Source organism: Leucoraja erinacea, chromosome 38, assembly GCF_028641065.1.
Source record: "Leucoraja erinacea ecotype New England chromosome 38, Leri_hhj_1, whole genome shotgun sequence".
NCBI classification, from domain to species: Eukaryota; Metazoa; Chordata; class Chondrichthyes; order Rajiformes; family Rajidae; genus Leucoraja; species Leucoraja erinaceus.
This window is the reverse complement of record NC_073414.1, coordinates 2971612-2984275: the sequence shown is the minus strand read 5'-3', so window position 1 is coordinate 2984275 and position 12664 is coordinate 2971612. Positions and strand designations below refer to the sequence as shown.

Below are 12664 nucleotides of genomic sequence, written 5' to 3'. Positions count from 1 at the left end.
CAGAAAAAGGTGCGACTCTTTGGGCGACTACTCACGGCCTTACAGGCGTCACCCCTGTTTCCATGCTGCATCTCTGAACTGAAATGAAAACCATTCCTGGCACTCTGGCAGGAAGGCGGATAAACCACAGAGAGTGTGTCCTTTCCCAAGGCAGCAGGACTGACCAAGGAGTGTGAATCCATAGGTTCTAGGAGCAGAATAAGGCCATTCGGCCCATCAAGTCTACTCCACCGTTCACTGACATTTGATTGTTTAAGAAAGAACTGTAGATGCTGGAAAAATCGAAGGGAGACAAAAATGCTGGATGAACTCAGCGGGTGAGGCAGCATCTATGGAGAGAAGGAATAGGCGAAGTTTTGAGTCGAGACCCTTCTTCACTTCTGATTTGTCTTTCCCTCCCAACCCCATTCTCCTGCCTCCCCCCCTAGCGCCTAATACCCGTGAGTATGCTATTGAGCATAGTTTTTAGTTAAATTATCATTGCCTATATTTGCTTTAAATAAAAAAAAGTTCTATATTTTTTTAACTAGTTTAGCTCTCCTGCCTAAATGAATGAAGACATCAAAACTGGGATGATCCAGCTTTAATGTGGAGTTTTTGCGGGCACCAACTTAACCACGCCTGGCTTGCGCTTTCAACGTGACAACTGAAAACATGTCTGGGCAGAGCACTTCATTTTACTTGGTAAAAGTTTGTAATCCTGTGCATGAGAGAGAGAGAAAGAGAGAGAGAGAGCGAGAGCGAGCCAAGATAAAGTTACCAACCCTGTAAATAGAACTGTTGAGCAGCGAGGTTCTCAGAATCGGATTGAGAAGGTATTGTCACTTTCCGCGCTCCAGTATTGAAATGCCATGAGACTGTCGGCAGCTCGATCAAGGGAGTTCCAGGTAACTTAATAGCGAGGAGCCTTGTGAAAAATGGCTCAGTGAATGTTTTGGCAGTGTTTTATGGGCCACAGGCCATGGATGTATTAAGTTTTTAAGAACGAACTGCAGATGCTGGAAAATCGAAGGTAGACAAAAATGCTGGAGACACTCAGCGGGTGCAGCAGCATTTATTGTTTACATTAAGTTTTCTGGGGCTGCCTGATTAAGTAATTCTGAAGAAGGGTTTCGGCCCTAAACGTTGCCTATTTCCTTCGCTCCGTAGATGCTGCTGCACCCGCTGAGTTTCTCCAGCTTTTTTGTGTACCTAAGTAATTCACTAGGTAGACAGAAATGCTGGAGAAACTCAGCTGGTGAGGCAGCATCTATGGAGAGAAGGAAAAGGTGACGTTTCAACCCGAAACGTCGCCTATTCCTTCTCTCCATAGATGCTGCCTCACCCGCTGAGTTCCTCCAGCATTTTTGTCTACCTTCTATTTTTTCCAGCATCTGCAGTTCTTTCTTAAACAAGTAATTCACTATGTTACTTCTCTGCAACATGTCGACACGTCACACCTGTATGGTCGTGAGTAGTCGCTCAAAGAGTCGTACCTTTTTCTGGTCGCCGCTGGATTTTCAACATGTTGAACATTTTCGGAGACCTGCTGCGACTATGACGGGTGCAGGCAAGTTGCCGAAAAAAATCCCGTAAGTGGGACAGGCCCTTTACTGGACTGATCAGTCTGAAGATGGGTTTTGGCCCGAAACGTTGCCTATTTCCTTCGCTCCATAGATGCTGCTGCACCTGCTGAGTTTCTCCAGCTTTTTTTTGTACCTTCGATTTTCCAGCATCTGCAGTTCCTTCTTAAACACCTTTACTGGACTTTATCTTCCACTAAACACTATTCATGTTCTTCCCTTTATCATGTATCTACACAATGACGGCTCGATTGTAATCGTGTATAATCTTTCCATTGACTGGTTAGCATGCAACAAAACCTTTTCACTACCTTGGTACATGTGTGAAAACGACGTCAAAGACAATGAGACTCGGGTCGGGACCTTTCTTCAGACCTGACCCGTAACGTCACCCATCCAGTCTATTCAGTGCTGTTTCCTGACCAGCTGAGTAACTGCAGAACTCTGTGTCTTTGTTTGATTCATGAGCATGTTTGTTTTTCATGCCCATGGGCATCACTGGCAAGACTAGGGTGGTGGTGAGCTGCCAGCCTGCACTCTTGCAGCCCGTGTGGGAGGAGGAGTAAATGGTTGGAGGGGTGAAGCTGACATTTTAAAAGACATTTGGATAAAATGTGTAGGAAGGAACTGCAGATGCTGGCTTAAACCGAAAATGCTGGAGTAACTCAGCGGGACAGGCAGCATCTCTGGAGAGAAGGAATGGGTGACGTTTCAGGTCGAGACCCTTCTTCAGAATCTGTCTGAAGAAGGGTTTCGGCCCGAAACGTTGCCTATTTCCTTCGCTCCATAGATGCTGCTGCACCCGCTGAGTTTCTCCAGCGCTTTTGTGTACCTTGTTCAACCACCTCTTCTCTGACCGACTGTGCCTGGAATTGTCCGCGCTGTTCAATTTGAAGTCCTGCCCTGTTGGGAAAAGAGAACATGTAGTTATGAGGCCCGGCCCAGCCATGCTTGAAGACGAAGCTTCCCATCTCCAAAGTAAATTTCACAAGTGATTTAATCTGTTAGGACAAAGTGTTTCCTTTCACAGGAGTGACATGCCAAGAATCTTCTCGCCCGTCCGCATGCCTAAGCCATGGCATGCTTTGGATTCAGAGTGTACTTAATTATCTACTGGCCAAGTCTGATAAATGGCTTCCTTGTCGGCAGCTGAGAGAGGGGGCTGTCTATTTAAGATTAAGCACACACTATCCACAGAGGGTCATGTTGCTTTTCGCCAAACCACTTGACTTGGATTCCCACCAAGTTTCTGGAGCTAACTTGATGTCTTTGGAATCTGGCTGTCTTTTCAGATGCTGGAACTGTGGACTTCTTCTCCCAGGTGGACTAAACATGCTGGAATAACTCAGTGGGTGAGGCAGCATCTATGAAGAGAAGGAATGGCCAACGTTTCGGGTCGAGAAGTCAGACTGAAGAAGGGTCTCGACCTGAAACGTCACCCATTCCTTCTCTCCATAGCTGCTGCCTCACCCGCTGAGTTACTCCAGCATTTTGTGCCTACCTTTGATTTGACCTGCATTTGCAGTTCTTTCTTGGTTATATTCTCCCAGCATGACAAATTATTGGCTCATGGCTCTCGGCAGTGGCATCTACAAGGTGACTAGCTTGGAAGAGTAATGAGAGTAGTGTAGATGGACTTGGCATGTGTAGAGTTTTATTTGCCTGCTTGCTGAGGATCAACTCCTCTGACCCTAGATTCCTTGAGAACTGTTGTGTATTATTCTTTATGTGGGCGTAAGTGGGTAGACATTTCAAATAAATAGATGTTGCAGCTATGCACAACCCATTGCTTGAGGGTGGAGTCTGTGGATAGTGTGTGCTCAATGCTAAATGGACAGCCCACTCCCACAGCAGCTGACAAGGAGACCAGTTATCAAACTGGTCCTTACAACTTGACAACTGAAGATAGACACAAAATGCTGGAGCAACTCAGCGGGACAGGCAGCATCTCTGGAGGGACGGAATGGGTGATGTTTCAGATCGAGACCCTTCTTCAGTCAGACTTCTCGACCCGAAACGTCACCCATTTCCTTTTCTCCAGGGATGCTGCCTGTCCCGCTGAGTTACTCCAGCATTTCGTGTCTATCTTCGATTTAAACAAGCGTCTGCAGTTCTTTCCCACGCAACTTGACAACCAAGATCTGAAGAAGGGTCTCGATTCGAAACGTCACCTGTATCTTTTCTCCAGAGGTGCTGTCTGACCTGCTGAGTAACTCCAGCACTTTGTGTCCATCCATGGTCACTGAATCCCAATTGTAGCGACTCCCCAGATGACTAGCGGAGATTGTGGTGGGGGAAGGGTTTAACTTCAGACTTTCTGCTCTCGCAAGTTCTAGGACAGGGTTGGGGAACCTGCGGCCTTCTAGGCCATTAAGTGCGGCCTTTTGAATGAAGCCAAATTTTGTAGAACAAATCCCTTTATTCTTATTAATATATTTTTGTTTGTCTTTTATTATTTTTATTTTAATCTTAAAATGAACGTATATAAAATACCAAAGAGTAAAAGAAGATTCGACAAAATAATCCTATATCCAATTGAAGGTTCTTGGATGTGGCCTTATTAGATTACAGCTAACTTAATGCGGCCTTCCAACAGGAAAAGGTTCCCCATCCCTAGACTCTAGGGAAATAGATGGTACAGCACAGGAACAGGCCCTTCGGCCCACAATGTCCCTGCCAAACATGATGCCAAGTTAACCTAATCTCCTCTGCCTGCACGTAATACATATCCTGGATTGATTTGGCGTGTACTCGCTAGACTGGATAGACTCGGCTTGTACTCGCTAGAATTTAGAAGAATGAGGGGGGATCTTATAGAAACTTACAAAATACTGAAGGGGTTGGACAGGCTAGATGCAGGAAGATTGCTCCCGATGTTGGGGAAGTCCAGGACAAGGGGTCACAGCTTAAGGATAAGGGGGAAATCCTTTAAAACCGAGATGAGAAAAACATTTTTTTCACACAGAGAGTGGTGAATCTCTGGAATTCTCTGCCACAGAGGGTAGTTGAGGCCACAGTTCATTGGCTATATTTAAGAGGGCGTTAGATGTGGCCCTTGTGGCTAAAGGGATCAGGGGGTATGGAGAGAAGGCAGGTACAGGATACTGAGTTGGATGATCAGCCATGATCATATTGAATGGCGGTGCAGGCTCGAAGGGCCGAATGGCCTACTCCTGCACCTATTTTCTGTTTCCATGTTTCCATTCCCTGCACATCCCAAGCAAAAGTAACAGCAGCAGAAGAACATATTTCTATGACATATCTATGAACGAAAGGAGGATGTGATGACAAAAGGATTTTTTCATAACTGAAAGTCGCATTGAATTTGTTCCTTGCCACTCTGGTGTCCCTGAATTATGAGGCATTTATAGGCGCAGGAAAGAAAAATACTTTGATGTCAATCTCCAGAGGATTGCAACGATGCAACATAGTAAATAACTCATGTCGTGGGTTTAGCCTGAATTAAATGGGTGATTTATGAGCCACCGTTTCAGCGGTTGTCCTAATTCTGTCGCCGGGCCTGTGTTTCCTCCCAGGGGTTACTCCGAGTTGTATGAAATGCGGACCATGGACAGCAAGACTGAGAGCGATAGCATGCCTGCTGGCTTGCGGCCACCCTACAGGACTAACACGCTGCAGTGGAGCAGTCCCACAGCCCACAGCGCGCTGCAGGCCCAGCGATGGCCTGGAGGCGTGCCCACTCAGCCATCCAACCGCAACCAGCCCTCCCGACAGCCCGCTGTCCCAGCCTCCTACAGTGAATCACAAGCAAAGAACAGCAAGCGGTAAGATCCGGCGTTTCAACATCAATTTGTTTCCAGGCAAAAAAATGCAGGAGTAACTCAGCGGATCAGGCAGCAGTGTTTAAGAAGGAACTGCAGATGCTGGAAAATCGAAGGTACACAAAAATGCTGCAGAAACTCAGCGGGTGCAGCAGCATCTACGGAGTGAAGGAAATAGGCAACGTTTCGGGCCAAAACCCTTCTTCAGACTGAGCAGGCAGCAGATCAGGCAGCATCTCTGGAGTAAAGGAACAGGTGACCTTTCAATCTGATAAAGGGTCTCCACCCAAAAACGTCGCCTGGTCCTTCTCCACAGAGATGCCGCCTGTCCTGCTGAGTTACTCCAGCTCTTTGTGTCCATCTTCGGTATAAACCAGCATCTGCAGTTCCTTCCTACACATCGCTATGTTTCTGTCGGGATGGTGTGTAGGCTGCAGGACCACTTCCAGCTACTGCTGGAGAAATGAACTGCAGATGCTGGTTTAGACTGAAGATCGACACATAAATGCTGGAATAACTCAGCGTGTCAAGCACCATCTATGGAGAAAAATGATGGGTGACGTTTTGAGTCGGGGGCCCTTCAGAGTGGCTGATGAAGGGTTCTGACCTGAAATATCGGCCAGAGATGCTGCCTGAAACGCTGAGTTACTCCGGCACTTTGTGCCTATTTCCAGCTGCTGGTGTTCATATTGCTTTTGCTGCCCTTTCCTTTCCGACTGGTACAGGTGGTGTGGATGGAAGCTGCTGTCTACGGAGTCTTCCACATAATGGAGAGAGTTATGCCCCTGTCCCACTTAGGAAACCTGAGGAGACTTTGCGCCCCACCCAGGGTTTCCGTGCAGTTCCCGGAGGTTTTTGTCAGTCTCCCTACCTGCTTCCACTACCTGCAACCTCCGGCAACCACCTGCAACCTCCAGGAACTGCATGGAAACCTTGGGTGGGGCGCAAAGTCACCAGAGGTTTCCGTTCAGGTTTCCTAAGTGGGACAGGGGCAATAGAGGGTTCTAACGTGATTCACACATTCACCATGTAGAAGGTGTAAAATTCTGCAGACTCAAGGAACTGCAAGTACTGGTATTAGAGGAGGTGCATGTGGACCTCTGTCTCACCTGGGAAGACTGCATGGGTCCCTGGATGCATGCGAGTGAGCAGGTACAGGGACAGGTGTTGCATCTCTTGCGGTTGCAAGGGAAAATACCTGGGGAGGGGGTGCTGTGGGTGTGAATTCTACAGCAGGGTCGAGAGCTCTTGTCATAGCCACTGGTATAACACAGAGGTGTAGATTCTCAGACAAAATTAAAAACATTGAAAGGATAGAGAATTGGTGCTGGAGTAGGCCATTCAGCCCTTCGAGCCAGCACCGCCATTCAATATGATCATTACTGATCATCCACAATCAATACCTCGTTCCTGCTTTTTCCCCATATCCCTTGAGCTAAATCTAACTCTCTCTTGAATACATCTATGTTTCTTAGAATTTAGATGAACAGTCTAGTGTATGTGTCAAAACAAAACAATTTTGCGTAGGAAGAAACTATTTCCATCGCTGTTATTAAACGGTCATTAAATATTTAGCTTTTGATCTGGTTAGGTTTGCCAAATATTTCCATTTACTTTACAGGCCGGTTAGCTACCCAGAGACTTTGTACAGCACGGCATCGACGGTGGTGGCAGTGGAGAGAGTTGTGCCTTTTCGAAATCCCTCTGGAAGCTTCTCTTCGTCGGGTTCTGGAAACGCCCTGTCTGGCAGACACAAAGGAACCCCTGACAGGTAGGACCAATGCCGTTTACTTCTACGGCTGTCTACTACAGCGGTACTAGGATGGTAGTTGTGAAGAAGGGTCTCGACCCGAAACGTCACCCACTCCTTCTCTCCAGAGATGCTGCCTGTCCCGCTGAGTTACTCCAGCGTTTTGTGTCTATCCTCAGGCTAGTAGCTCATGTACAAGGGAACCACAGCTGGTCTCTGTCACTGCCCACTGATCCTGCTCAGTCTGCTGTGTGGGGCAATATCTTGGTTTGCAATAGAAACATAGGTGCAGTAGGCCACTCAATATGATCATGGTTGATGATTCAAAATCAGTACCCCGTTCTTGCTTTCTCCCCATATCCCTTGATGCTGTTTTTAAATACAATAGAAATACACTATACCATATAATGGTAAATGGACACACTGATCTGTTCTGTATTCATGCCTACTATGTTCTGTTGTGCTGAAGCAAAGCAAGAATTTAATTGTCCTATCAGGGTCACATGACAATAAACTCTCTTGAATCTTGAATCAAAGTGCTGGAGTAACTCAGCGGGTCAGGCAGCATCTGTGGAGAACATGGATATGTGACGTTTCACAGAGTGCTGGGGTAACTCAGCGGGTCAGGCAGCATCTGTGGAGAACATGGATAGGTGACGTTTCACAGAGTGCTGGAGTAACTCAGCGGGTCAGGCAGCATCTGTGGAGAACATGGATAGGTGGCGTTTCACAGAGTGCTGGAGTAACTTAGTGGGTCAGGCAGCATCTGTGGAGAACATGGATAGGTGACGTTTCACAGAGTGCTGGATTAACTCAGTGGGTCAGGCAGCATCTGTGGAGAACATGGATAGGTGACGTTTCACAAAGTGCTGGAATAACTCAGCGGGTCAGGCAGCATCTGTGGAGAACATGGATAGGTGACGTTTCACAGAGTGCTGGAGTAACTCAGCGGGTCAGGCAGCATCTGTGGTGAACATGGATAGGTGACGTTTCAGGTTGGGACCTGTCTTTATTCTGCTTCAATTTCACAAGATTGTGTTCACCCTTTCTCCAGTCACTGTTGCACCATTGCAGCTTCTGAGTTAAATGTTATGATTAGTCTTAATTTAAACGGGGGTATTTTCCCTGGTATATCATCAGACATCAGCAATTCATTATTTAGTAAATGCTCTATATCCTGCATACACAGTTACTGTCTGTAAAATTTTAAATCAAGTCTCATCAATAATTATGTTGTATTCCAATAATTTTTTAATGATTTCAGTTCCAGACACACCTTGTGTAATAACATATTCTGCAACAAAGTCAAGAGTTCTTGAAATAGCCACCGGTATTACACCGAGGTGTAGATTCTCAGAAGAATTTAGATGAACTGTCTAGTGTGCATGTCAAAACTATTTTGTGTAGGAAGGAACTGCAGATGCTGGTTTACACCGAAGATAGACACAAAATGCTGGAGTAACTCAGTGGGATGGGTAATCTCTAAAGAAGGGTCTCGACCCGAGACGCCGCCCATTCTTTCTCTCCAACGACGCTGCCTGTCACGCAGCTCCTGCTTCTTGTGTCTATCTTGGGTCAAAACAATTAGTTTTTTCCCCTCAAACATGCGTTCCTTTCCAATCACTTAATATTCTGAACCAGCACAAACCCTAACTACATGGTTGCATTGGTAAAACAACAAATGTTTCTCTCCTGGTATTGCAACTAATTCACAGGTACTGTCATTATTAGTCACAGATTCAATTCCAGGTTAACCACGCATGCGCACACACATGCACACGCACACGGACACAGACGCACACACGCGCACACACATACTTGTACCCACCTATCGTCATCCCACACCCATCTCTTTGTGAAGAAGGGTTCACATGAATTTGAGAGGTTTGGAGGGATATGGACCAAACGCAGGCAGATGGGACTAATATACTTTGGATATGTTGTCCAAGTTGGGCCGAAGGGCCTGTTTCCATGTTGTATCACTCTATGACCTGAAATTTCCCCTGCTGATCCGCTGAGTTACTCCAGCACTCTGTGAAACGTTGCTTATCCATGTTCTCCAGAGATGTTGCCTGACCCGCTGAGTTACACCAGCACTTTGTATTGCTTCTTTTTCAGCCCCCACCCCCCCCCCCCCCCCTTAAATCAGTTTGAAGGAGAGTCCCACCCCAAAACGTCACCTCTCCATGTCCTCCACAGAAGCTGCCTGACCCATTGAATGCCTCCAGCATTTTATGTTTTTCTCAACTCCAGGTCTTATTATGAATAATAACAGGGTTTGGGTTCATTGTTTGTGTATCTTCCTCATAAATGGTATGGTTTTAAACAGATCTTGCACAAGACTGATGTGCATCAGGTGAAACTTCTAGTTCTACGCTGACAAAACCATATGTTCTTGGAATTGTACACTTTAATTAAGATGGGGGGGGAGAGCACAGTGAGGCTTGAGTTGCTCTGCTGAGAATGAGATGAATTTCCAAAGGCAGAGACAAAGACCCTACAGCGAGCAAGATCGTCCACGCGACAAAAAAGACGCAGTACGGTCATGGGCAGATTCATGGGTAATTTTCTGGCCCCATTTCCGTAACCGGCTTCCGTCTCCGCACCAAAGATCCCGCAGGATACTAGTGCGGAGACGGAAGCTGGTTACGGAAACATCCTCGTAAAAATAACATTTCTTTGGTAAAAATCTTCTCCTCATTTTCAGAATTTTAATTTATTAACACAAACTGTTCCCCCACAACGTTGATTACACTGCGAGTTGGGTCGGGTCCGGTTACGGAAATGGATGAAAAAAAGGCCCACGTTCCGCTCCGTTGCAGTTAGAAGGCGTGATCCATCTTGCTTGCTGTAGGATCTTTGGGCAGGACATTGTTGATCTTGCCACTGGCTGGAGCTTGCCTGATCAATACAAGTAATCTCTTGTTACGATGGGTGTGGCAGGCTTGCTTCAGCCTCCCTCGTTGAGGAGAGAGGGAAGCTGTTCCATCCTTGTTAAATTGTAAATTGGGTCATTAGAGTCCTGCAGTATAGAAGCAGGCCATTCGGCCCACAGTTTAATGGGCACCTGTCTATATTAACCCGGCACATGGCTTCCTCTTGTTACTGTTCCTACACATTTATTTCTTCAAACAACGCTTCAAAGACTGTCCCTCAAAGACCTTAACATCAATCTCAAAGGATTTGAGTATAGGAGCAGAGAGGTTCTACTGCAGTTGTACAGGGTCTTGGTGAGACCACACCTGGAGTATTGCGTACAGTTTTGGTCTCCAAATCTGAGGAAGGACATCACTGCCATAGAGGGAGTGCAGAGACGGTTCACCAGACTGATTCCTGGGATGTCAGGACTGTCTTATGAGGAAAGACTGGATAGACTTGGTTTATACTCTCTAGAATTTAGGAGATTGAGAGGGGATCTTATAGAAACGTATAAGAGGGGTTGGACAGGCTAGATGCAGGAAGATTGCTCCCGATGTTGGGGAAGTCCAGGACAAGGGGTCACAGCTTAAGGATAAGGGGAAAATCCTTTAAAACCGAGATGAGAAGAACTTTTTTCACACAGAGAGTGGTGAATCTCTGGAACTCTCTGCCACAGAGGGTAGTTGAGGCCAGTTCATTGGCTATATTTAAGAGGGAGTTAGATGTGGCCCTTGTGGCTAAGGGGATCAGGGGGTATGGAGAGAAGGCAGGTACGGGATACTGAGTTGGATGATCAGCCATGATCATATTGAATGGCGGTGCAGGCTCGAAGGGCCGAATGGCCTACTCCTGCACCTAATTTCTATGTTTCTATGTAATCTCAATACTTGGTAGTCGCTTGTTCTGCACCGCCCAACTGGGTGAAGCTAGATCCCCACAGAAGCGCGTGCAGCTGAGAAGAGGCTCACCGCAGAAGCTCAAAGGAAACGCGCCGCTCGCAAGGCTCGGGGGACTTCAACATCGACTGCAGCACCCACCCAACTGTGGCCCATATGCGGGCGAGCCTTCTGGGCCCAGACCGGTCTCACCACTCACCTCCAGACCCACAAACAAAAACACTGAAGTCGTGGGCTTCTTCAGCTACGAAGGACGAACAACACAGAACATTTTCTGCGTTTCACATTTCTAATTGAAACAAGTGTATATTAATTTTTTCTTCACATTATAATTTTTGTTTCTTACCAAGGAAAATATCCTTGGATTTCCCATATTATCTATCACCTTCTTGGACATGCCTGTGTCGGTTTTCAGTTGTAGTTTCTTTGTACACTGACAGCTGACGTCCACACTTGTAGCTGGAGCATTTGTGTCGGTGATTCAGTTACAGCTCACTGGTGACACCTCTGGGTGACTGAAAATGTGAGCTTCACCCTTGTAAGACTGTTGAAGGTCAAAGTGGTTGACCTTCTCCATTGTCAGAGTGAGGCCCAGCGCAGATTGCAGGAACAGCACCTCATATTTTGCTTGGGCAGTTTACACCCCATCGGTATGAACATTGACTTCTCTAACTTCAAGTAACCCTTGCTTTCCCTCACTCTCTGTCCCCAACGCCTTCCTAGTTCTCCCACCAGTCTGACTGTCCCCCTGATTAAATTTTATCTCTGTATGCTTCATTGTCACCTTCACCTAGCTAACAATAATCTATTCTATGTTTTCCTTAAGCCTTGTCTCCTTTAATGTCTCAATGTCACGCCTTGCCCATCCTTATCTCTGTGCCACCATCTCCCCTGACTCTCAGTCTGAAGAAGAGGCTCGACCCAAAATGTCACCCATTCCTTCTCTCTAGTGAAGCTGCCTCCAGCATTTACTCCAGCATTTTGTGCCGACCTTTCTCTCTTACTATAACCATATAACCATATAACATATACAATTACGGAAAACAGGCCATCTCGACCCTTCTAGTCCGTGCCAAAGACATATTCTCCCCTAGTCCCATATACCTGCGTTCAGACCATAACCCTCCATACCTTCCCATCCATATAACTATCCAATTTATTTTTAAATGATAAAAACGAACCTGCCTCCACCACCTTCACTGGAAGCTCATTCCACGCAGCTACCACTCTCTGAGTAAAGAAGTTCCCCCTCATGTTACCCCTAAACTTCAGTCCTTTAATTCTCAAATCATGTCCCCTTGTTTGAATCTTCCCTACTCTCAGTGGGAAAAGCTTTTCCACGTCAACTCTGTCTATCCCTCTCATCATTTTAAAAACCTCTATCAAGTCCCCCCTTAACCTTCTGCGCTCCAGAGAATAAAGCCCTAACTTGTTCAACCTTTCTCTGTAACTTAGTTGCTGAAACCCAGGCAACATTCTAGTAAATCTCCTCTGTACTCTCTCTATTTTGTTGACATCCTTCCTATAATTAGGCGACCAAAATTGTACACCATACTCCAGAATTGCCCTCACCAATGCCTTGTACAATTTTAACATTACATCCCAACTTCTATACTCAACTATGGATAAAGAAAAAGCACAAAGTGCTAGGGTAATTCAGCAGGTCAGGCAGTATCTGCAAGGGATGGACAGGAGATGGCTTGATTTGGAACCTTCTTCAGTCTGATTGCAGAGGGGAGAGAAAGCTAGAAAAGA

The 12664-nt window shown here is 46.3% G+C and overlaps 1 protein-coding gene across 4 annotated transcripts in view; it reads left to right on the top strand.

Annotated features, from left to right (window-relative positions):
* sipa1l3 (signal-induced proliferation-associated 1 like 3) overlaps nucleotides 1–12664 on the top strand; it is a 161746-nt gene that overhangs the window by 115856 nt on the left and 33226 nt on the right. For all 4 annotated transcript variants that reach the window (XM_055663617.1, XM_055663618.1, XM_055663619.1 and 1 more), the window contains exons 10-11: nucleotides 5099–5347; nucleotides 6966–7115. In XM_055663617.1, coding sequence (XP_055519592.1) covers nucleotides 5099–5347; nucleotides 6966–7115 — 399 coding nt within the window. The remainder of the gene's footprint in view (nucleotides 1–5098; nucleotides 5348–6965; nucleotides 7116–12664) is intronic.